The 25,522-nt window shown below is 43.5% G+C and overlaps 1 protein-coding gene across 2 annotated transcripts in view; it reads left to right on the top strand.

Annotated features, from left to right (window-relative positions):
• dr1 (down-regulator of transcription 1) overlaps window positions 1-23,024 on the top strand; it is a 36,012-nt gene extending 12,988 nt beyond the window's left edge. For both annotated transcript variants that reach the window (XM_060919718.1, XM_060919716.1), the window contains exons 3-4: window positions 7,415-7,578; window positions 21,927-23,024. In XM_060919718.1, coding sequence (XP_060775701.1) covers window positions 7,415-7,578; window positions 21,927-22,076 — 314 coding nt within the window. In that variant the 3' untranslated portion in view covers window positions 22,077-23,024. The remainder of the gene's footprint in view (window positions 1-7,414; window positions 7,579-21,926) is intronic.
• The last annotated feature ends 2,498 nt before the right edge of the window (window positions 23,025-25,522 follow it).

Genomic DNA, 25,522 nt, shown 5'->3' with positions numbered 1-25,522 from the left:
TTGGCGAAAGAGAAATCAATCGAAACCAAAAGAGTGAAAGTGATTATCATGCTGTTACTATGTGAACACTTTTGAATGTGGAAGTGGGCTCTTAGCGTGCCAAGTCTGGTGTGACTGAGTAAGGGGACAAGTTTTATGTTTCATCTAATTTAGGTAATTTAAAAAAAAAAAAAAAAACTTATTTGGCAGTGGGCACAGAGGAAAGTGTAAAGTTTGTCAATATGCTCATCATGCTTGTATGATTTAAAAAAAAAAAAAAAAAACTTGTGAAGATAGATATTTATCTGAATACATGACCTACTCATTCTAAACCTGCCGAGCTTTGCCGGCAAAGCTTTCAAAACTCATATTTTGCTTCCCTTCAAGCCTCGTTTTGAAGGCTGACCATTAAGAGCGTAAATTTGATTTTCTCTATTTAACTTGCGTATATAGAAAGCGCGCATGCCGGGCACTGCTTTCGATTGAAGCTGCTGACAGTCAACAAAAATGTCCACAGAAATGCACAAAATATCAATTTCACAATTTTGGTTAGCATGGGTTAGAATAAAATTTATATGCCATGTTTGGGGATTTATGACCGTGCTTTTTGAGAATTGGCTGTGTAAAACACGGCTGCACGGCTCGCTAGCTAAGCCAACAAGCAGAGAGGTCAACAATCAGCTTCTAATGCAACTTTAGGGCAATGATTTCACCCTTCAAATAGATAAGTCAACAGATGTGTCCAAAATGTCTCACTTCCTTGTATGTTTGATATGAATATGAGAGCGAGAACTCCACAAGGACGTCTAGTTCTGCAAGGAGCTACGAACCACTCTGACGGCAAATGATATTTTTGAAGTTCCAGATGAGTTCCTGAAAACAAACGTAATACAGTGGATAAATTGCATTGGGGTGGAAGCGATGATGAGCAAGCAAGCAGGTGTTGTGTAGTGTGTCAGTGCTCTTGCTCCCTGTGCTATTTCAGCACCCTGCTTGTGACCAAGAGGCACTCACATTGAAGTCAATGGAGCCGTGCCTGCATGACGTCTTGGATAGTGCCATCAAAGTCATGAACTTCGTGAAAGTAAGAGTCGCAAACACCAGGCTGTTCGCTGCCCTGTGCGAAGAAGTGGGCATGGAATACCGTTCTCTTCTCGTACACACTGCGGGTGCATGCTGTTGTGCCTTTTCAGTCTGAGAGAGGAGTGGTTAGACTTCTTTGTGGACGAGAAACTAGAGCTTGTGCAGTTAGTCACTAATGACAAATGGCTCCCACAACTAAGTTACCTGTCAGATATATTCGGTGAAATAAACAAGCTCAACAAAAATATGCAAGGTGGAAACTTGGTGAACAAATGGAGGCATTCAAAAGAAAGCTGAAATTGTGGCATGCATGTGCCTTATTAGGAGCCACCGACATGTTTGAGAACATGCACAAGATTCTCACCGACAGATTCATGAATTTCAGAGCTATCAGCCTGAAGTAACAGTGCATCGCTCAGATGCTGGAGAAATTTGAGAATTATTTCCTGGCACTGACAGAGGAATAGTCGACCTCCCTTTTTCTGTGGATTAAAAACCCTTTCACTGAAAACATAGAGCAGCTGGAAGCTTTCTCTGCCATCGCAACTCTGAGGTGAGCTTGTCGACACATCCTCCATGTGTCAGATGCCCCTTTTCCACCAAAGCAGTTCCAGGGCTGGTTCGGGGCCAGTGCTTAGTTTGGAACCGGGTTTTCTGTTTCCACTGACAAAGAACTGGCTCTGGGGCCAGAAAAATCAGTTCCAGGCTAGCACCAACTCTCTGCTGGGCCAGAGGAAAGAACCGCTTACGTCAGCCGCGGGGCGGAGTTGTTAAGACCAACAACAATAAGACCACGAAAGATCGCCATTTTTAAGCGACGAGAAGCAGCAGCTGTACAAACGCGAAGTCACCCATTATTGTTGTTGTTGTTGCTGCTGCTTCTTCCGTGTTATTTTTGCTTCGATATTCGCGCCAAGGTTTATGCAAACATAGCAACATAACTGACGTATACAGCAACGTAATGATGTGTCTTCCGTTAGCACCGCGAGCTATGGAAAAGCAAACTGGTTCTCAGCTGGCTCGCAAGTTGAACGAGTTGTGAACCAGCACCAGCACTGGCTCCGAACCAGCCCTGGAACTGATTTGGTGGAAAAGGGGTAACAGACACGTCCACTCAGATACCAGTCTGAGTACTCATTTCAGTGAGGCCTTATTGGAGTCGTTCTGGTCTGGGATTGCTGCAGAACACCCAGTGGGTCATGATGCAGCAATGAAAGAGTTGATACCATTCAGCATAACCTACATGTGTAAAGCTGGGTTTTCAGCACTGGCAGCTATCAAAACTAAATGCTGAGCAAGACTTCATTGAGGATGACGTGTGGTTTGCCCTGTCCAAGATTTGTCCATGCATCAACAGAATTCGTCATCTCCAGCAGCAGTCGTCACGCTGATTTGAGCCTCACAATTGAGGAAATAAACTGAAACACAACCCAATCCCCCCCACCCCCCACCCCCACACACACCGAGTAGTCTAGGTGCATTTTTGTTGATTTCCCTACAAATGTAGGCTATTGTAGGCCTATGTAAAAATACTTAGATTAATAAAATGATGCCTTTTATCATTTACTGCAAGCATAAGAATTATATCCTATAACCTGTATGTGTGGGGTGGAGGGGTCTGAGATTTGACCCCCCCCCCCCCCCCCCCCCCAAAAAAAAAAAAAAACCCACGAGGTCATGGAGGAAAAAATTATCTTAAGGCATTGTTTTATAATCTGCAAAAATACCTGTAAGGAAACAGTTTAAGACCAGCTTTGAAGGCAGCATGTATCACCATGTTCCTAGGTTACCAACATGTGCTAATGGTCAATAACTCCAGAGTCTATGAGACAAAATAGAATAATATATTATTAAGGGAAAATGGTGACTATTCTGCAATAACACCAGACATTTCTTGATGGAAATAACAGCTTAAGCCAGAAATAATTAAAAATATCCATACACTGCCATCTCTCTACCCAGTGTTTTTCCATTGCCATGTTTTCTGGGCTGGCTGATGCACTGGATTATGGGATATGTGAGAAGACATGTATATCTCCTTTAAAAATCAGCCAGATGAGGGTAACTCGGAAGCATCCTATGCCAACCTTGGATTTGGGCATGACTCAATGCCTTCCTGTTTCCAAATACAGCCCTAGAATGCGGGGTTGGGTGGGTGTTCCCCCCCCGTACACATTTTGGGCACACTTTTTGTTGTGTGATTTAGCAGACAGTTACGTTTCTGTCTGAGCATTCTATAAATGTCATGAGATACTTAAATAATATTGCCTGTCTTTGAGTGGTATAGCCGATATATTCCATTCAGCTAGCATGATATTGAAGGAGTTGAAGACAAGTTCAGTATCATGCTAGCTGAATGGAATATATCTGCTATACCATGAAAAAAGGTTTTTATTATTATTATGCATTTGATGGAACAATTATAGATTTTACAAAAAGTTAAGAACAGGGGGGTAACTTACCAATATTGAATGCTGATTCTGATCAAATGTAATTCAATGTTCTGTCAATCCAGTGTACATGTACAAAGTCAAAGTTCTAACAATAAAAATGGTAGGAGTCCAAAAAGCCTGAACAACAACCCAACTTGTATACAAGCTATATCCAGGTTGACAGTTCAAGTTCAAAGTTACTTTTGGTAGGAGTTAATTGTTACATTGCAGTTGTTCAAAACAAAAGGGCTTTGCTGAGTGAAGTCCTCTTGAAAAAGTCTCTGTCACACTTTTCCTCACCTCCAAGTAGCACTTTGACAATGTTTCCGCTATTGCTTCTCTCTCCCCCCCCCCCCCAGTTTTTCGATGTCTGTTGGTATGTTTTTCTCTTGTAAATAGGTATGAAGAATATCCAGTGAAGTTTTGGTAGCTTTTTGTGTGTTCAGCATAGGGCTGTGCGATATGGGGGGAAAAAAATGAATATCCCGATACATTTTCTCCATTTCACGATATACGATATATATCTCGATATATTTAAATCTCCTCTAAAGGACCCCATGAAATCTAACTTTTACTCTTTACTGTTTTCACTACAATCCCTGCAGATTAAATAACATTCTTGGTTAACTTTACAGGCTGTTTTTAACAACACATTTTAAATTTTCATGTTAGTGATTAATCACAGTTGAATTGAAATAAGACTCTTTTTATTCAACAAAGATGTTGCACAAACTGCAAAAACAATCTTGAAAATTACAACAAAGGGGCAATACAATACAGAGCTGCTCAAATCAACAATAAAGTGCAAGCTCAACAGTGAGAGAAATTTAGCCTAAATAAGTGCTCATTCATTAAATTATTTTAAAAACTAGATCTCCAAGCTATTAACCTGACTACTGAGAACCACTGGAACATTCACAGTAGAGAGAGAGAGAGAGAGAGAGATTGAGGGAGAGAAGAGAGAGATCTGCAAAACGTAATTTTTCTCTTTGCACACTTTTGAACTGAATGTTTTCTGGCTCTGCCTCTCAGATGTGTAGAATTCCGGTATTGCCTTCTCTGTAAAATGTCTGCGACCAGGCAACTCATATTTGGGATTGAGTGTGTTTAGTCATTTTTGGAAGCCTGATTTTTCCACTATACTAATTGGGATCATGTCTTTGGCAATGACGTTAGTGATTGCATCCGTTATAGCTCTCCATCTCTGACTCGTTTTCTCATATGGGCTGGCTTTGGAGAACGAGGCCTCTATGATCATTTGTTTAGCTCGTGGGGGGGGTTTAGCTCGTGGGCAAGTAGTTCGGAGTTTAAGGCTACATCCACACGACAACGGCAACGAGATGTTATTTAAAAATATATCGCGTCCAAATGGGCAACAATCAGTAAAATATCAGGTTCATATGGCAACGCTTGCTGAAAACGATGCAATACACATGCCACACCTCTAGGGGCGCTGTAAGACGGTCCCTTCGGAGACACCAGAACAATAGAAGAAGTAAGGACGCATGCGCATAAACTATTATGCGCGAGACTTCATATTAGCCACAAAGTCAGGAAAATCTGTTTGTAAAATTACGTTATAATGACCAAATACAATGAAAAGTATTTTTCCAGTCTCACCTGTGAAAGGTAATCCCATGTGATCTCGTTTGGACGGCAAACCTGCTGGTGCAGTTAAACGCAGCTAATCTTTATTCTTCGCTTTGACCTATCCAATATGGCGGCGAGGATGACGTATGATTCTACGCGGAAGGCGACGTCTTTAATGGTCCGGAATAAATTGAATGCTACACGTTGATGGATTAATTTGTTGTTTCTCACCTGTGAAAGGTAATCCCATATGATCTCGTTTGGACGGTAAACCTGTTGGTACAGATAAAGGCAGCACATGAATCTTTATTCTCCGCTTTGACCTATCCAATATGGCGACGAGGATGACGTATGATTCTACGCGGAAGGCGTCGTCTTTAATGGTCCGGAATAAATTGAATGCTACACGTTGATGGATTAATTTGCTCTTCTACGCCCTTTTTGAGGAATGTATTGTAGGACTTAAACCCACATCTGAAGAGGTGAGGATCGCTCCTTTTTTTTCCCTATTTTTGCTGGCGGGATTGACTCTGCCCTAAGGGCAGAGTCTCTCTCTCTCTCACTTTGCACCATTACACAATAAATATTCACAGTGAAAATATTTTGTAAGCGCGTTTCATGAACCAAGTTGTAGGATTTGTTGACAACTCGCATCGAGTTCGTTACACTTCTACCCGGCGTGAAGCACTCAGTCATGTGGTTGTGATGTCATCATAAACAAATCCGTTCTACTCATCCAGACGACTTCACAACGGCAACGTTGCCAGATCTTTCCACTCTGGAACCCGTTCTCAAAAAGATTGCGTTTTGGGCACCCAAAACGCCGGTGCCGTGTGGACGCCAGGCCGAAATGATAAGCAATTGTATCGGAGTCACCTGAATCCGTTGCCGTGTGGACAGGGCCTAAGAGACTCTTCATACTGTACCGGGTGAGTTTTCAGGTGATGGAACATTTGTAGTGCTGCTGCCTTTCGTGATGACAGGTTTTTTTGCACACTTTACAAACCGGCATTTGCTGTTCCACGTCCTCCTCGCGATATCCAAAAAAATGCCAGATGACTGACCCCTTACTAGTTCTTTTAGGAACCAATTCGTCCGCTTCCATTTTTAATTTGTCGCTGAAATTGACAGAGCTTACACGGTAGCCAATGCAACACCAGCGATTGCACGAACTGAGTCAGCCCTGGAAACCGGAACTAGAAAATCTTCCCGCCGGCAGTGTTGCCAGATACTGCTGACGTTTTCCAGCCCAAAATGTGTTCGAAACCCGCCAAAAAGCACTTAAAACCGCCCAATTGGGCGGGAAACTGCCCAATCTGGCAACACAACCGAAACTAGAAAATCTTCCCGCAAGTTCCTTTCAGCACGGAGATGTCGCCCGGGATTGGTTGGCGAGTGTGTGACGTTATTGTTTTCTTTAGCCTTAGGCAGCCTCTCGCGTTACTGCCTGAGGGACAGGGAGAAAACCACCAGAAAGGATTTTAAACAAACACAACAAACACGAAACAAACGCAAGTCGGAAGATGACCATAAAATACTCGATAGTTACGATATAATCATTTTATGTATCTCTCACAGAATTTTCGGAGATATATCGAGTATATTCGATATATCGCACAGCCCTAGTTCAGCATGTCTTTCTCTTTAAATCTTCCGCTTTTAATGAAGCAAACCTCTCGGCCATGTTTGTGTACAAATTGTCAGTCACTCGTTAGCGCGGAATTTTTACATCTCCGTGTGTCTTCCAATTTTTTTTTTATGTCCGTTGGTATGTTTTTCTCTTGTAAATATGTGTGAAGAATATATAATGAAGTTTTGGTACCCTTTTGGGTGTTTTCGCATGCCTTTTTAGTGTCAGTTTTCAGTTTATTTATTTAGTGCTTAAATCTAGCACTGGATTAGGCTCGTCTTCTCTCTTTCCCGGCCGACAAAGAAATGATTGTGCGCATGTGCAGCAGAAAAGTTTTGTCATTGGATCTTTGCATGAGCTCCGATGTGTGATGTGATATGTTGTCTTGACAACGTGCAATATTAATGTTGTACGCTCACTGTCCATTGGGGAGAGTGGTGTAATACATGGAGGATGAGTGATATAACCCAATATTGCATGCCATCAATAAACCCACTAGAAGGGAATAGAATACATGTGTTTATTCCATGGAAAAAGTGGCCCGTATGTATGATAAGTAATAGTGCATAATTAGTGGTTTGCTAAGCTTCTTCACACTGTGGTCCCAGTCTATGTGATAACAGGCCAATAAAAGTAGTGACTAATGAAACGCAGGCACCAGTGATTAATGGATCCCTTTTCTTTTCTTCTTCTTTTGAAGCACTTGAAAGTCTCGGTTTTGGATCCTACATAACGGAGGTGAAGGACGTTTTGCAGGAATGTAAGACGGTTGCACTGAAACGGAGAAAGGCCAGCTCACGTCTAGAAAATCTCGGCATCCCAGAAGAGGAGCTTCTCCGTCAGCAGCAGGAGTTATTTGCCAAGGTAAACATCACAAAGTGGCCCTCTCTGATGGCATACAATTTCATTGTCCAAAATGTTCTGTTAATTATTATGGCAGCGCTGAATACTGTATTTGGAAGGGGGTGTTTGTGGTGTTGGTATGAGAGGATCAGACACGGCAGTGTTGAGTTTTTAATGCGCTCTTACTGCAGAGTTGCAAAACAATCTGATGACCAAAATATCCATCATGCAGTGAGCTCTAGATCGACTCCGATTCCAATGAAGGGTAGAGGACTGATAACCTTGGAATAAGATGAGATGTTTAAATGGTACAACTACAGAACTGCACGGACTAGGTAGGCATGTCTAATGAAGTATACATTAAAGTTATGTGGTGTATAAAAACTCCATCTTGAATAGGAGCCCCACATACAACCCCTGGCAAAAAGTATGGAATCACCAGTCTTGGATGAGCACTCATTCACACGTTTTATTCTGTAGAACAAACTCAGATCACAAACATGATACAATAATAAAGTCATTCCAAAGTGCACCTTCTTGGCCTTCAGAAACACTAAAAGAAATGAAGAAAAAGCATTGTGGAAGTCAGTAAATGTTACTTTTATAGACCAAGCACAGGGAAAAAAATATGGAATCACTCAATTCTGAGGAAAAAAATATGGAATCATGAAAAACAGACAAACAAAAGAACATTCAAAACACATCACTAGTACTTAGTTGCACCACCTCTGGCTTTTATAACGGCTTGCAGTCTCTTAGGCATGGACTTGAGTGATAAACAGTATTCTTCATCAATCTGGTGCCAGCTCTCTTTGATTGCAGTTGCCAGATCAGCTTTGCAGGCCGGAGCCTTGTCGTGGACCTTTTTTTTTTTTTTTCAATTTCCACCACAAGTTTTCTATTGGGTTGAGATCTGGACTATTTGCAGGCCATGACATTGACTGGATGTGTCTTTCACCAAGGAATGCTTTCACAGTTTTTGCTCTATGGCACGATGCATTGTCATCTTGGAAAATTATTTCATCATCCCCAAACATCTTTTCAATTGAAGGGATAAGAAAACTGTCCAAAATGTCAATGTAAACCTGTGCATTTATTGAAGAAGTAACCACAGCCATCTCCCCAGTGCCTTTGCCTGACATGCAGCCCCATATCATCAAGGATTGTGGAAATTTGGATGTTTTCTTCAGGCAGTCCTCTTCATAAATCTCACTGGAACGGCACCAAACAAAAGTTCCAGCATCATCACCTTGTCCAATGCAGATTCGTGATTCATCACTGAAGATAACTTTCATCCACAGTCCATGATTGCTTCTCCTTAGCCCATTGTAGTCTTGTTCTTTTCTGTTTAGGTGTCAATGATGGTTTTCTTTTAGCTTTCCTATATGAAAATCCCATTTCCTTTAGGCGATTTCTCACGGTTCGGTCACATACTTGTACATTGACTCCAGCTTCCTCCCATTTATGCTTCATTTGTTTTGTTGTACTTTTTCGGTTTTCAAGACATATGGCCTTAAGTTTTTTTTGTTTTTTTTGTCTTGACGCTTTGATGTCTTCCTTGGTCTACCAGTACGCTTGGCTTTAAAAACCTTCCCATGCTGTTTGTACTTGGTCCATATCTTAGATACAGCTGACTGTGAACAGCCCACATCTTTGGCAACCATGCGTGAAGAGTTACCTTCTTTAAGAAGTTTGACAATCCTCTCTTTTGTTTCAAGAGACATCTCTCTTGTTGGAGCCATGATTCTTGCCAATCCACTTGATCCAGCAGCCCTCCAAGGTGCGATAACTGCGCTGTTTCTAACTGCAGACTAACGAGCAGATCTAATCTGAGGCAGGTGTCAATTTAGGGAAAGGAAATTGACTGGGTGAGTCCTTATTTTCTACCTGAAAATTGAGTGGTTCCATATTTTTTTCCTCAGAATTGAGTGATTCCATATATATATAAAATATATATATATATATATATATATATATATATATATATATATATAATTTTTTTTTCCCCTGTGCTTGGTCTATAAAAGTAACATTTGCTGACTATCACAATGTATTTTCTTCGTTTATTTTAGTGTTTCTGAAGGCCAAGAAGTTGCACTTGGGAATGACTTTATTATTGTATCATGTTTGTGATCTCAGTTTGTTCTACAGAATAAAACGTCTGAATGAGTGCTCATCCAAGACTGGTGATTCCATACTTTTTGCCAGGGGTTGTATTAACATCAGACTGCACTAGTATGAGTTACCACTCAAAAATGCATCAAAAGAGCAGTCTTTTGGGTTTGCAGGTCTGTAGTGGGGGAAATGGGTACTTTGTAGGCTGTCTCATTGTAGTGGGGCGCTGTGTGAGACGGCTGCCTCCCCAGTAGCTCTGTCGTTTTTAGCTCTTTAAACCTTTTTTTTCCCCACCTTTTTTACTTTTCTGCTCTTCTTATGAAGACAGTGTGTTTTTACTTATGGATATTTTTAACTTAACACGCAACCAGGAGCCAGTTTTCTCGCTTATTCAAGAGGAGCTGCTGGCCCTGAAAACAATGGGACGAGCCGGGATACGACACCCCATCCCGGCCGAGCTGAGGAGGAAACCCAGGGGCTGCAAAGCCGGAGCTAAGCTAAAGGCTAGGCTAGCGGACAACCGGCGGCGCTACAAACCATCCATTCCCTCCATTATCATGGGGAATGTGAACATGGGCGGTTTTAAACGGGGGCCGGGGGGGCCAGTGCCCCTGTAAAATTGCTCCTGGCCCCTGTTGTGGCCCCTGTGCTGAACAGAGAAAATTTATTAATTTCGACGTGCGCTGGCTCAAAGATCGGAACTGACATGACAGAGTGTTCTACACAGACTCCTTAAAGCGCTACACGCACACTCTTACCTGCAGCAGAAAGACCAACAGCAGCGCGAATTTTAAACTTGGGACGTGAGAGATAACAGCTGCAGCCCTCATTGTATTTATGCTCGATGTATTTTGTTTTTAACTAAACATTTTGAATGCTTAAATATTGCCATGTTTTGTCCTTATGTGCCCCCCTGAAAAAACATTGGCCCCACCTCGGCCCCCCTAGAAATTTTGGTCTCGAACCGCCACTGAATGAAAACTCGCTGCCGAATAAGGTCGATGAGCTATCCGCACTGAACAGTCAGCGGATTTATCGCGAGAGCAGCTTATTTATTTTTATGGAGACATGGCTAACACACCTTGTACCGGATGCTAACGTGGACCTGCGGGGATTCACTGCTGTGAGAGCCGACAGAGACGTTAACGCGTGCGGGAAAAGCAAAGGTGGGGGACTCATCATTTATGTTAACAACCGCTGGTGTAACCTGGGACATATCTCCGTAAAGACAGTTTTATGTTGCGTGGACATGGAGCTGCTAGCTGTTAGCCTGTGGCCATATTATCTGCCGAGGGAGTTCGGTCACGTGATCACCATCTGTGTTTACATCCCTCCGAGGGCAGATGCAGCCGCTGCATGTGAGAGGATTCACTCTGTCACAGCAAGGCTGCAGACACAGCACCCTGAGCCATTTATCATTTCTAGGGACTTTAATCATGCTACTTTGGACTCTACTTTGGCTGTTTTTTACCAGGCTGTGGACTGTCCAACAAGGAACAACAGGACAATTGACTCGCTGTATGCTAATGTGAGGGATGCATACAGAGTCACACCCCTCCCCCCACTAGGGAAGTCTGAACATAACCTGGTTCGTCTACAGCCGAAGTACACCCCCCTGGTTCAAAGGCAGTCTGCAACAACTAGCTCCATCAGGAGGTGGTCCCCTGAAATGGAAGATGCCCTCAGAGACTGCTATGACATCACGGACTGGGATGTGCTGCTTAGCCTACACTGTGAGGAGATAGAGGGGCTGACACACTGTCTGACTGATTACCTCAACTTCTGTGCAGACATAGTCTCCCCCGCTAAGACTATACGGTGTTACCCTAATAACAAGCCATGGGTAACACAGGAAGTCAAAGCTGTCCTCAACAGGAAGAAGGCCGCCTTCAGGAGCAGGGACAGGGAGGCAATGAAAGCAGCACAACAGGAGGTGAAACGCTGTGCGAGGAAAGCTAAGGACAGCTACAGGAGAAAGGTGGAGCAGAAGCTGAAGGGGAACAGCATGAGGGAGGTCTGGGAAGGTGTGAAAACCATCACAGGCCCCAATACAAAGACCAGAGTCGTTGAGGGGACAGTGGAGAGGGTGAATGAGTTGAATGACTTCTTCAACCGGTTCAACCAGCCCACATCCCCCCCACCCTCCCCCTCACTGCAGCCATCTCTCCTTCTTCCCTCAACACACTCCTCCATGCATTACTGCAGACCAGGTCAGAGGTCAGCTGAGGAAGCTTCACCCCAGGAAAGCAGCAGGCCCGGACAAGGTGTGTCCCCGACTACTGAAGACCTGTGCTGCTGAACTGGGTGAACCACTCCAATGCATCTTCAACCTCAGCCCGCAGCTGGGGAGAGTGCCCACCCTCTGGAAGACGACATGTATCGTTCCAGTTCCCAAAAAGAATCGGCCCAGTGAGCTGAACGACTTCTGACCGGTGGCACTCGCTTCACATCTGATGACGTTGGAGCGGCTCTTCCTCAGCCTCCTCAGACCCCAGGTACAGCATGCCCAGGACTGTCTGCAGTTTGCGTACTGGGCAGGTGTCAGTGTGGAAGACTTCATCCTCTACCTGCTACACTGAGCCCACTCGCATCTGGATAAGGGAAATGGCACAGTGAGGATCCTCTTCTTGGACTTCTCGAGTGCTTTCAACACCATCCAGCCCCCTTTGCTTCAGGACAAACTGAACAGGATGCGAGTGGACCCCTGCCTGGTACCTGGATCTCCAGCTACCTCACCGACAGGCCACAGTACGTCAGGCTGAAGGACATCATCTGACACTGTGATTAGCAGCACCAGAGCACCCCAGGGCATGGTGCTGGCCCCTCTTCTCGTCACCCAGTACACCGCAGACTTCTGCTACAACTCAGAGCTGTGTCACATTCAGAAGTTTGCCGATGACACGGCCATCATTGGGTGTATCAGTGATGACCGAGAGGAGGAGTATAGGAGCCTGGTGAGGGACTTTGCTATGTGGTGCAACAGGAGCCATCGGCAGCTCAACACCTCGAAGACCAAGGAGCTGGTCATTGACTTTGGGAGGTCCAGATCAAGGTCACAACCAGTTCTGATTGAGGGAGTGGAGGTGGAGGCTGTGGATTCCTACAAGTACCTTGGGCTGTGGCTGGACAGCAAGTTGGACTGGACTTGCAACACCAATCACTTATACAGGAAGGGACAGAGCAGGCTATACTTCCTTAGGAGGCTGCGGTCCTTTAACATCTGCAGGAAACTCCTGTGGATGTTCTATCAGTCTGTGGTCGCCAGTGTCCTGTTTTACACCGTGGTGTGCTTGGGGGCGACACATCCAGGCTGGACAAACTGATCAGGCGGGCCAGCTCCGTGGTCGGCATGAAGCTGGACTCTCTGGTGATGGTGGCAGAGAAGAGGACTATGGACATACTGTTGAACATCATGGACGATGCCAGTCACCCTCTGCACACAGTCATCAGCAACCAGAGGAGCCTGTTCAGTGACTGACTGCGCCTTCCCAAGTGCAGGACTAACCAACTTAACTCCTTTGTCCCTCATGCCATCAGACTGTACAACTCCTCTCTGTGGGGGAGGAGGGGTAACAGGAGTACAGAGGACGGGATGGAGCAGTAGCCTAGCCTAACAATAAGCAATACCAGACAATGTGCGATATAAAGTGCAATATCTCTCCTGCTGTCCCCCCCTTCCTCTCTTCCCCATATCTATTTTTATTATTTGTATATGTAAATACTGGCGGCACGGTGGTGTAGTGGTTAGCGCTGTCGCCTCACAGCGAGAAGGTCCGGGTTCGAGCCCCGTGGCTGGCGAGGGCCTTTCTGTGTGGAGTTTGCATGTTCTCCCCATGTCCGTGTGGGTTTCCTCCAGGTGCTCTGGTTTCCCCCACAGTCCAAAGACATGTAGGTTAGGTTAACTGGTGACTCTGAATTGACCATGAGTGTGAATGTGTCTGTGTTAGCCCTGTGATGACCTGGCAACTTGTCCAGGGTGTACCCTGCCTCTCGCCCGTAGTCAGCTGGGATAGGCTCCAGCTTGCCTGCGACCCTGTAGAACAGGATAAAGCAGCTAGAGATAATGAGATGTAAAACTCCTAGATAAATTAAATTAAGTATTTTTCTCTATTTTCTATTCTGTTTATCCTGTAATGATGCTGCTGGAATCTTAATTTCCCTGAGTGAACCCTCCCAAAGGGATCAATAAAGTTCTATCTAATCTCTATCTAATCTAATCATATATATGGCCAAAAGTATTTGTGCTTTCTGAATAACCCATTCCACATTTCATCCCTCTTTGCTGTTATGAAAACCTTCACTCTTCTGGGAAGTGTGGCTGTGAGGATTTGTGCCCTTTCATCCACTTGACTATTAGTGAGGTCAAGTACTGATGAGAGTGCCTGGCGCATTGTTCGCATTCCAATTCATCCCAAAGGTGTTCAAGAGTTCGATTACAACCTCGGTCATTCATGTCTTTATCGACCTTGCTTTGTGCACAGGGGCATTGTCATGCTAAAACAGGTTTGGGCTACACCTCTTAGGCCCTGTCCACACGGCAACGGATTCAGGTGAATCCGATACAATTGTTTATCGTTTAGGCCTGGCGTCCACACGGCACCGGCGTTTTGGGTGCCCCAAAACGCAATCTTTTGAGAACGGGTTCCAGAGTGGAAAGATCTGGCAACGTTGCCATTGCGAAGTCGTCTGGATGAGTAGAACGGATTTGTTTACGATGACGTCACAACCACATGACTGTCAGTGCTTCACGCCGGGTAGAAGTGTAACGAACTCGATGCGAATTGTCAACAAATCCTATAACTTGGTTCATGAAACGCGCTTACAAAATATTTTCACTGTGAAATATTTATTGTGTAATGGTGCAGAGAGAGAGAGAGAGAGAGAGAGAGAGAGACTCTGCCCTTAGGGCAGAGTCAATCCCGCCAGCAAAAATAGGGAAAAAAGGAGCGATCTCACCTCTTCAGATGTTGGTTTAAGTCCTACAATACATTCCTCAAAAAGGGCGTAGAAGAACAAATTAATCCATCAACGTGTAGCATTAAATTTATTCCGGACCATTAAAGACGCCGCCTTCCGCGTAGAATCATACGTCATCCTTGCCGCCATATTGGATAGGTCAAAGCGGAGAATAAAGATGCCTCATTCATGTGCTGCGTTTAACTGTACCAACAGGTTTACCGTCCAAACGAGATCACATGGGATTACCTTTCACAGGTGAGACTGGAAAAATACTTTTCATTGTATTTGGTCATTATAACGTAATTTTACGAACAGATTTTCCTGACTTTGTGGCTAATATGAAGTCTCGCGCATAATAGTTTATGCGCATGCGTCCTTACTTCTATTGTTCTGGTGTCTCCGAAGGGACCGTCTTACAGCGCCCCTAGAGGTGTGGCGTGTGTATTGCATCGTTTTCAGCAAGCGTTGCGTTGCCATATGGACCTGATATTTTACTGATTGTTGCCCATTTGGACGCGATATATTTTTAAACAACATCTCGTTGTCGTGTGGATGTAGCCTTAGGCTCTGTTCACACCTGGCATTAACATACATCCTGAATGACTGGATCACAAATGGACAGTGATGAATACAGGTGGGGGTGGTGTTCGTCCTTTGTGCTCGAAGAGGTCCATGCTCTCATCTATGGGTCTGAAAGTGGCTGGTGAATCCAATTTGGGCCCGGAAGTGTCTGTCACAGATGGGGCAGAGGAAATCAGTGGGTTTGGGTTGTCAGCATGCTTTCATGCATCTTCCTCTGGGCTACACTGATCCTCGGTTGCTCATAGAAGGACGCCTCTTGCGAACTTGGCTGCGTTAAGTGATTCTATCACTTGCTGTTCTTTCCCAGTTGGTTGGGTTAGTTCTGAAGTTCTTTAGAGACTTTCAGAGTATCTTTGTAACACTTCTTTTGTTCACCGTGAGGCTGCTTGCCCTGCATGAGTTCTTCGAAGATCTTTTCAGGAAGGCGCTCGTTGGGCATGTACACAACATGGCCTGCCCGTCTCAGTTAAGCCTTGCATAGCAACATTGTTTCTCAACCATGGGACCATGGCCATCTGGTGGGCTGCGATTTCCACCCCCAATTTTTTATTCGTGGTAGGGTACAATTGCTGGGTTACCTCTAACGTCACATCTGCCTCATTAAGCTACGGTCACACTACCGCTCGTGATGCTTTGCGATGGATTATTGATGAAAAATTAGGTGTTTGTGGCGATGCATGGCGATATACACATGAGCTAAAAATTGTGGTCACACAGCACACTTGACTGTCACGCATTTGCGCTCGAGTCTCGCACAGCTCGAGTGGCCGTGCACACTCTTGGGACCCGATCGTTTTGGGAAACACCAGATACTGATTTGAGCACAATCAGCAGATACGGATGCTGTTTTCACAGAGGCTTCGCAAAGTATCGTCATTATCATGGTCATGTTTGTCTCTAGCCATGTTTGTAACGCTGTTTAAATACTCTGCTTTATGGTTTTATTTTGCTTTCGTTTTTGTAAATATCACGCCTGCTAATAAACACACTTCCTGCACTTGGATCCATCTACTGCCGTCTATCTTGTAGTGTCCTGATCCCTAGATCTTTAACCCAGGCACATAAAAAGTTGTCCTCCTCCATGCTCTTCCAGGTTTTCATCTGTCCATGTAGAACGATGTCTGTAGCACCAGGTAGTTTGAGATGTCTGGGAACTTGACGGATGAATAATTTTCCAACTCCTAGGAAAAATCCTTCTTTGTTAGCATGTAAGGATCTATCCTGTTGAGTGGTTTCTATATCCACTTCTTTTGAGTGTACTTCTTGGTTTTAATAACTTGTTTGTTTGCTGTACACAAACATGGCAATAAGTTCTTGTTAATGGACCAGACTCCACTTTTGGATCATTCCTTTTGACTGAGAATGTCCTGCATGCAGGATTTTATGTTGGCTTCTGGCACATCCATACAGTTTTAATTACATTACCTACAATTAAAAACAGTTTGTTTTTATTGCATTTATTTAATTACTGAGCTCCCATCTGTAACAATGTGATGTTGCATCCCATTAACACACTTTTACAATAGATTATTCAATTCTAATAGAACAGGTGAGCCAAAAAAAATTGGGGATCTTTTAAATGGGCCCCGACTCATTACAAGTGTGAATAGGTGGGCCTCAAAGCAGAAAAGGTTGAGAACCCCTGCACAGCAAGGTGTGCACACTTGTCATACCAACCTGGGAAAGAACTTCTGTGTCCGGAATATGATCATGCCACTTGATCTTCAGAATTTTGTGTAGGCAGCTCATATGAAAATGGTTCAGATTTTTGGTGTGACGACAGTAGACAGTCTGTGTCTCACATGCATAGAGGAGAGAGGGTCACGCTACAGCTGAATAGACTTTGAGCTTGGTCTCAAGACGAATCCCTCTTTGCTCCTAGACATTGGCTTTGAGTCATCTGAATGCTGCACTGGCTTTGGCGATTATGGGTGTTGACTTCATTGTCTATGTAAACAGAATTACATAAGGTGCTCCCAAGATAGGTAAACCTGTCCACATCGCTAGCCTAGTAAACTAGACCCACCTGCCTAGCGGCCAAAAATATTTTTGCCTAGCGAATGGGTCTAGCCTCGCACCATATAAACAAAAACACCCCGGGCATCAAATCGTGCCCGCCAATCACAACGCAAGGTTTTTGTTTGGATTCTTTGGGCGGGCTTTTGCAGGAGTGACGACAAAGCTGCGCGACGCTGGAGAAAGCGCAACAGGGAAGATGGCTACGGGCTAGTGAACAGCACGCGTTTGACTCCGCTTTGGAATCAGTTTTAGAAGAATTAGACTTGGAGTTTTTGTTGAAACATGAGCAGGAAGAGGCTCTCCGCTCATTCCTTTTCAAGAAGGACGTTTTCGCTGTTTTGCCGACTGGCTATGGCAAAAGTCTGATCTACCAGCTGGCTCCGCTGGTAGCCAAAAGGATGGGGCTAGTTTGTGCAGTACAAAGAATTAATAAACAGCTTTGAAACATTACTTTTTGATTGTTTATTTTCCCGTTATTTTAAATTTAAGGGAAATTATTTCACCAAACACCACTAAATAAAAACTCTCAAACAGTTTAAGCAAACCCTTGAAAAACACTTGGAAAAAAATGTGTATGTGGTACAGACTCCAAACTTGTGGTCATTATCTCCAAACTTCTTAATATCTAGAACCTGTTTATTAATTAATACGCATTTTGAAAAATTATTTATTTCAAGGCCTCCCCCACTGCTTTCTGTCGCTCTGACTACGTCACAGTCACTGTTGCGCTGATTGGTCAGAGCGTTGGCCTATACGTACAGAGACAGTTTGAAAGACCGCGGTTTGTTCCTCCTACCCGCTTCGGAAATGTCTACGGATCGAGGCCAGACTAAATATTCACATTTAGTTTGGCTTGCCAGGCTACCACATCGCTGATATTCTAGTCGTCAGTCATGATCTAAGGCTCTCTGTATGGTTTGCCTGGAGCCGGCTGGAACATGACTTCTGTTGTCTTTGTGGAGCTTGTCAGGTCGAAGTTGGAACAGGCATTAGCAAAGAGGTCCAAGCTGAACTGCATGTTTGGTTCAGAGCTGACATTTAAGTGCACAGTCATTAGCAAACCAGTCACAGACAGTCTCCACTTGCACTTTGGGTTTCACCTGCAGTCATCTCAGATTGAACAATTTTTCCCATCCACGTGGTGGCACATCTTGATGCCGAGTTCGTCTCTGAATGCATCCTGCAGCATTGTGGAGAAAATGAGGCTGACAAGGGTGTGTGCTAGAACACACCCTTGTTTCACTCTGTTGACTGGGAAGGGGCCAGAAGTGTTGCCGTTGTCCTGAACTCTGGTGAGCATTCCATCATGGCGGACCATTTCAATAAACAGCACAGGGCAACCAAACTTTGCCATTATCTTCCAAAGGCCCTCTCTGCTTACAGTGTCAAATGCTTGAATCAGATCCACAAAAGTGATGTAAAGCTTGATGTTTTGTTCCTGACACCTTTTTTTTTTCCTTGCAGTTGTCTGGTGGCAAAGATCATGTCGATGGTGCCAGTGTTTCTTTCTGAAGCTACGCTGGCTCTCTGGTGAGAGACCAGGTGTGCGATGAGTCTACTGAGTAATATTTTCGCTAGGATCTTGCCAGCAGTCGAAAGCGGCGAGATTCCTCTGAGAGTATCACAGGACTGGCGATTCCCTTTGCGCTTGTACAGGTGGATGATTGATGCAGCTTTGAATTCTTGAGGGATGCACTGAAAAGATGAGTGCTGAGAGGCAGGTGTAGGTTTTTTCCATCAAGACTAGTCTGGTCAGCAGATTCACCAGTCTACCAAAGGGAATCAATGATCACCTTATGACAGTGAGGCTACCCATTGGAGGAAAGAAATTTACAACTCTCATCAGCATATATGCTCCCACCATCAAAAATCCAGATGAAATCAAGGATAAATTCTACGAAGATCTTGACTCTGTAGTAGCAGCTGTCCCAAACACTGACGAGCTCATCATTCTGGGAGAATTTAGTGCTAGAGTGGGCACTAACTCGTATGCCTGGGAGAGTATCATTGGTAAACATGGTATCAGAAAATGCAACAGCAATGGCCATCTCCTTCTGAGGTTCCGTGCTGCCAACGATCTCGTTAACAGCATTGTCTTTTGCTTGTCTAATCTGAACAAAACAACTTTGATGCATCTGAGATCCAAACACTGGCAAATGATAGATTATAACATCGTGAGAAGGAAAGACAGACAAGATATCAGGGTCACCAAGGCCATGTGTAGAGCCAGCTGCTGGACTGATCACAGGTTTGTTTTTAAGCTCAAGCTCCGGTTGCAACCACTTTGCCCCCCACAGGGATTCAAGACCACTAAACGCTTGAATGTCTCCATGCTTAAAAGTCCCAGCACTGCCCAGTCTTTCACAGAGGCGCTGAACCACCAACTTGACCTGCTGAATCCTGATGTTGAGGACATCGAAGCCAGCTGGTCCTACTCTACTGCCTCTGATGGATCAGACTGTCTGCATGCAAGCATCAGTACTGGTTTGATGATGATGGCAAAGAAATCCCAGGCGCTTCGGCTTGAGAAGCATCGTCTGCGTAGAGCCTACTTCAACAACCCCTAGTCAACCACCAAGAAAGAAGCCTTCTGCAAGATTGGACGTACTGTGCAGCAGAAACTGAGGGCTATGCAAGACACCCTGGCTTAGTAACAAGGCTGAGGAGCTCCAGGCCTTTGCTGACAAGCATGATATGAAAAACTTGTATTCTTCCTTGAGTGCCATTTATGGCCCAGTCAAATCAGGTTTTAGGCCTCTCTTAAGTGCTGATGAAAAGCGTCCTCGTCACAGAAAAGTCTGCATTGTTGAAATGGTGGGCTGAACATTTCAATGGTATCCTGAATAGGCTGTCCACAATCAACGATGATTCCATCGACTGGCTCCCCCAAGTTGATGTAAACCACAGCATGGCAAAACCTCCCTCGCTTCAGGAAACAGAAAAGGCCATCATGCTCCTCTCCAAGGGCAAGGCACCAGGGCTGACTCCATCCTAGCTGAGCTCTACAAGGCGGGTGGTACCAAGATGACCAGGAAACTGGCGCAGATGTATTGTGCCACATACAGGTATGAATGGGATCAAATGCATCTGGAAGATGCGTTGTAACCCGATTACTCAAACCACATTCGGAGATGATCTGAGAAACCTATGGCAACAACACGTTTGTAGTGTAGAAGCAAACGCATCTTGATGCGTCCCAGACATCAACAAAAAACCGCCTGATTTGACTGTGGTGTTGCCCTAGCCAGAAAATATGTAATCATTGTGAGACTGGTTTGTTTGTTTGGAAGTCGCATTGAATGGTAGCTCTCTCTGTTGCTACGCTAATGGATAAAGGTGAAGCTATAACCTCATAAATGTTAAAGCAGCTGCTTTCATCTTCATTTCTTGTCTCATCTCCCATGCATGCCAAGTTTCATTAGCAGACCACACAATTAAAATGTTTGAAACTGTCTGTGTAGGCACATGAGAGAGGATCCACGAGACATTTCTTCAAATACAACACAAAGCAATCGGAGTGTTGTGGGGCACCATGCAGCCAAAAAACTTGGAACAATGTAAAATTTCAATAAAAACAGAATGCTATGATTTGCAAATCATGGAAACCCTGTATTTCATTGAAAATAACACAGACAACATTTCACTTTCAAAACTACAGCAGTTGGTCTCCTCAGTTCTCAAACATGTACAGTGGTGTTAAAAGTAGAGGTGCTTCCACACAGTGGTAACTATGCCCCTGTCCCAACTTTTTTGTAACATGTTGCTGGCATCAAATTCAAAATGAGGTGGGTTGTTTTTTTTAATAAAAAAAAAAAAAGCAACCAAATTTCTTTTTGAACATTTGATATGTTGTCTTTTATGCTACTTACAATTAAATATAGGGTTTCCATGGTTTGCAAATCACTGCATTATGGTTTTTATTTGTTTTACACAATATCCCAACTTTTTGGAATTGGGGTTTTATATCTACACCTTCCAAAGGGGTGAAGCGGATGTGTTGGGTACTTTTGCGGTTGTCAGGTAAGACTAATACATTAACTTGAGAGCCAAGTAGTGAATAAAGTCAGAAGGCTATTGCTGTGGACACGGATCATAAAGTTGCTATGCTAACTAACCAAACATTCCAACGAGACATTTAACGTTCGCTAGCTAACTAGCTAGGTCTTACCTGAAAGCCTTAGAAGCACCTGATGTATCCGCTTCACCGGAGCCTCATAACAAGCCATTTCTCTGGGTAAGGATGTTCTGGTGTTGGTTTCCCCTCTACAAAATGGTAAGAGCAGACACATGGACATTTGGGTGGATGTTTTACGTTTTAAGCGCTTTCAACAATAATTGCAGGTCCTCCATTTTGGAAGCCGGTGGATAGGAGTTGTCTGGTGTCCAACAATCATTTTGTGTTGTGTTTGTAATATTGCTGTTCAAATGATGTACTCCATTTCTTCCAATGATTGTAACACCATCTAATTGAGCATATTGTACTACTTGTAATTTGTGTATTATCGCTGTGGTCTTAATCCGAATCAGTGGAAGATGGCCACTTCCTTGTTGTGATGGAAAATAAGGTGAATAATGTTGGTATATTTGGCAGTTATTCTCTATAGTGAATTTCTGATACCATACTGTGCCTGGTGTGTGTGTGTGTGTGTGTGTGTGTGTGTGTGTGTGTGTGTGTGTGTGTGTGTGTTTTGCAGGCACGGCAGCAGCAGGCTGAGCTTGCCCAGCAGGAGTGGCTGCAGATGCAGCAGGCAGCGCAGCAGGCTCAGTTAGCAGCAGCAGCTTCAGCCACAGCAGCTCAACACGCCCGATCCTCCCAGGAAGATGATGAAGAGGATGACATGTGATTCATTTTCTCTCTCTCTCTCTCTCTCTCTCTCTCTCTTGCAGTATCCGTTTATATTGACTTTTTAGAAAATACCATGGCCAGACGGCTGTTTTATTTGGCCCTCCTCTTATGTCAAAATAGCGTTAGGCTTTTTTCTTCCTTTTCTTTTTCTGAGACCTATTTCTGCTTTTCTTTCAGACAGTTAAGATATTTTAAGGTGCACCATATTGTATGTGCATCATTGTTTTTGGACATTGAGCCGTATAACACGTTGGCGGCAGAAGATGCATTATGTTTAAATGTTCTCAGTTTGGTGCAGGAATGAGTGTTTAAACTCAAATGCCTCCTATTTTAGGTGTCCTGTAGAATTTTTTTTTTTGTAAAATAGTTGAGTTAAAATCTTGAATTTTTTCCTGAAGAATTGATTTTTACAACAGTGGTTCCTTCCCTGTCTTGCTCTGTGCGTGCAGCAGAGGGCTGACCTGGGTTGTAAAGTAGGACTTTTTTTTTTAAGTTCAAGTCTGTAAGAGTACAGTGTATGTAGGATGCAGCTTTTGTCTGGCCTGTGTTCAGAACAGTATTGAAAGGAGAACTACAAAATAATATCTGTCTCTTTAGTACCAAAGATGGAGATGAAACTTCAGTCACCAGATAGTCTTAAGAAACCTCTGGACAGTTTTACACTCTTTACAGAAAGAAACTCTGGTCACTGATGGCACTGAACTATGTCACCATCAGTGTCCCTATATTGATAGCAACTATCAAACTGTAAAATGTATTCATATCCAAGCAGAAGGTTTTTGTTCCTCTGTATCTCTCTGGTGCAATGTGTAGAAGTTGCATTGTGAATATGTGGTTAATTATCTTGTGACGATTGGTAAATTTTAGTTGAGGCACGTGTTCACATGGCTTTGCAGGAGCTGTAAGCTGTATTCTCTAAGCAATAAAAGTCAACATGTTTTATAAACTTAGCTTGGAGGGGGTTTTTTGTGGTGTTTTTTTTTTTTTTTTTTTAAATCTCTTAAAAGGCAAGGCAAGTTTATTTATATAGCACATTTCATACACAATGGCAGTTCAATGTGCTTTACAGAAGTAAAAACAAACAGTAAACAATAGAGAAATAAAATTACATAAAATAATTATTTTTATTCTAAAACAATTAATTAAAAGAATTAAAAGAAAATAATAAGAATTAAACAATAGTAAAAATAAAATAATAAAATGAAGTAGTTCAAATAGGATGAGAAAAAAAACCCAGCAGAATAGAATAAAGAATAAAATAGAATAAAGTTAAAGTAAATTTAAAACATGCAGAGAAAGTAAAGATTATAAATGTAAAGAAGACAATATTAATTATTTAACAGAAAGCATCTGAAAACAGCTTGGTCTTTAACCTAGATTTGAAGCTGCCAACAGCAGGAGCATTTTTAATGTCCTCTGGCAGTTGGTTCCATAGCTGTACTGCATAGTAGCTAAAAGCTGCTTCACCACACTTTGTTTTAACAACAGGTTTTAACAGTAAATTTTGCTGCTGCGATCTGGTAGATCTGATTGGGTTAGGCCGCTGCAACATATCAGGGAGGTAATTGGGCCCTGTACCATTTAGAGATTTGTACACCAGCAGCAATGCTTTAAAGTCAAGTCTGTAGCTTACTGGAAGCCAGTGAAGGGACCTTAAAAAAATAATAATAAAAATCGGGGCTTTCACATAATTTGCAGGTAATTTATTGCTGTATGCCAGCCATATCAGTAAAAATTTTCTTCAGTGGTATTCACTGTCTGGATGTAAGTTCCTGCTGCACTGAGCTCAGCACTGTTTCTGCAAGGAGTTTTCCAGTTTAAACCTCAGTGTCTAAAAGCACAAAACTGGGAGCAACCGAAATGTTCACTGAGTAATTATTGCTTACAAATTATCATATATTCTAATGTGATCCTTGAACTTGCCATGGAATGATGGAAACACGGTAATGCTTTAAAATTTCAACACTTCACTCCTACTCTGAATATATAATACTATATTGGCTTTTGAGGTTGTAATTTTTATATTGATTTTTGTGGTTGAGCTGCAGAAGGACTTCAGAGAAGTTAAATCTTAAATGACTTCATCCTTAATGGGTGGACCTAAAATGAAGATGTAAATTAAAATGGAAAAACATCAATTCATGCCTCCATTATACTGCTTATCTGACTGAAGGTTGCAGGTGAACTGGAGCCTATCCCGGTTAACTTTGGGCAAGAGGCGGGGCACGCCCTGAAAAAGGACAGGTCCTGAAAAATATTTTAATTGAATATAAAAGAATGTTGATTTTATTTTTTATCACCGTGAAATTATTTTCTTTGCATATCACAGATTGTTTGGGGGATGGGGTCCTAGCACAGGGTCAGCCATGAGACAGTGCTGCTGGAACAGAGAGTGTTAAGGGCTTTGCTTAAGGACTCAATAATGGCAGCTTGGCAGTGCTGGGGCTTGAACCCATTACCTTCTGGTCATTAACACTAGTTGAGCGAGGACTTGTGCACACTGAACAACTCCGGGATTGAAAAGGCATAGTAAGAGCAGACTGTATGAAGCTGATTTTTAAAGGACCCATGGCATGGTGGTTTGTTGATGCTTTAAACGGGCTCGTGGAGGTTTCCGGATGTTATATCCGCAGCCTTTCTCGAAATGAACCCTCGGCACGTAGATATAGCCTCCTGGGAGAAAGCCCCATTTCAGCCCTTTTCCCAGTGCGTCGTTTTGCTAATGAGAAGCATGGAGGCGTGGAAGGGTAGAGGGTGGGGGCGGGTCTTATTAATATTCATGACATGTAAACGTATTACCTCTGATTGGCTAACAGCACTGTGACGCTACCTCCAGTGGGTCAGAACAAGCGGATGTAGGTGTCTTACTATGGCGAGAGAGAAGGAACAAACCACGAAGGGAAAAATACCGCGCGCTGACGTCATTAAGGTGCGACGCGAGGAAATAAAATAAATTCAACAAATGTTTGGGTTTTTACTAAACAAACAAAATGAACGAGTGACTTAAAAAAAAGAATGTGGGTGTCTTTTTGTAAAAACTGTTTTGATTGGCTGTTATAACAGAGCATGCTGCATGCTTTTTGGTTTTGTAGCGCAGAGTACCTGCCTAACTGCAGGAAGCGGTTAGCTACACAGCTAATGTAGCCATTGCAAGGCTAACGTGGCACCGATTTTAAAACACGGCAAAACGACTTAACGGTTATACACTTACTTGTTCGGTGTTTGTGGCTGATGCGGCAGGGATGCTTGGTACGGACCCAGGCTTCAGTGACAGTTGATGTGCAAAACCTGCCCTGTACTGTCCCAAGTTGTGGAAACATTCATCAGGAAAATGCTTCCGACAAACATACACCGTCTTAGGTAGACTCGACGGCGTATTATTGAAGTAAATAAAATTAAGCCACTGCGTCTTCAGGGGCTCTCCCATCGGCAGTAAAAACAGAC

This window comes from Neoarius graeffei, chromosome 4, assembly GCF_027579695.1.
Source record: "Neoarius graeffei isolate fNeoGra1 chromosome 4, fNeoGra1.pri, whole genome shotgun sequence".
Taxonomy (NCBI): Eukaryota; Metazoa; Chordata; class Actinopteri; order Siluriformes; family Ariidae; genus Neoarius; species Neoarius graeffei.
Note: the sequence above shows the minus strand (reverse complement) of the source record. Positions and strands in the feature narration are given on the sequence as shown.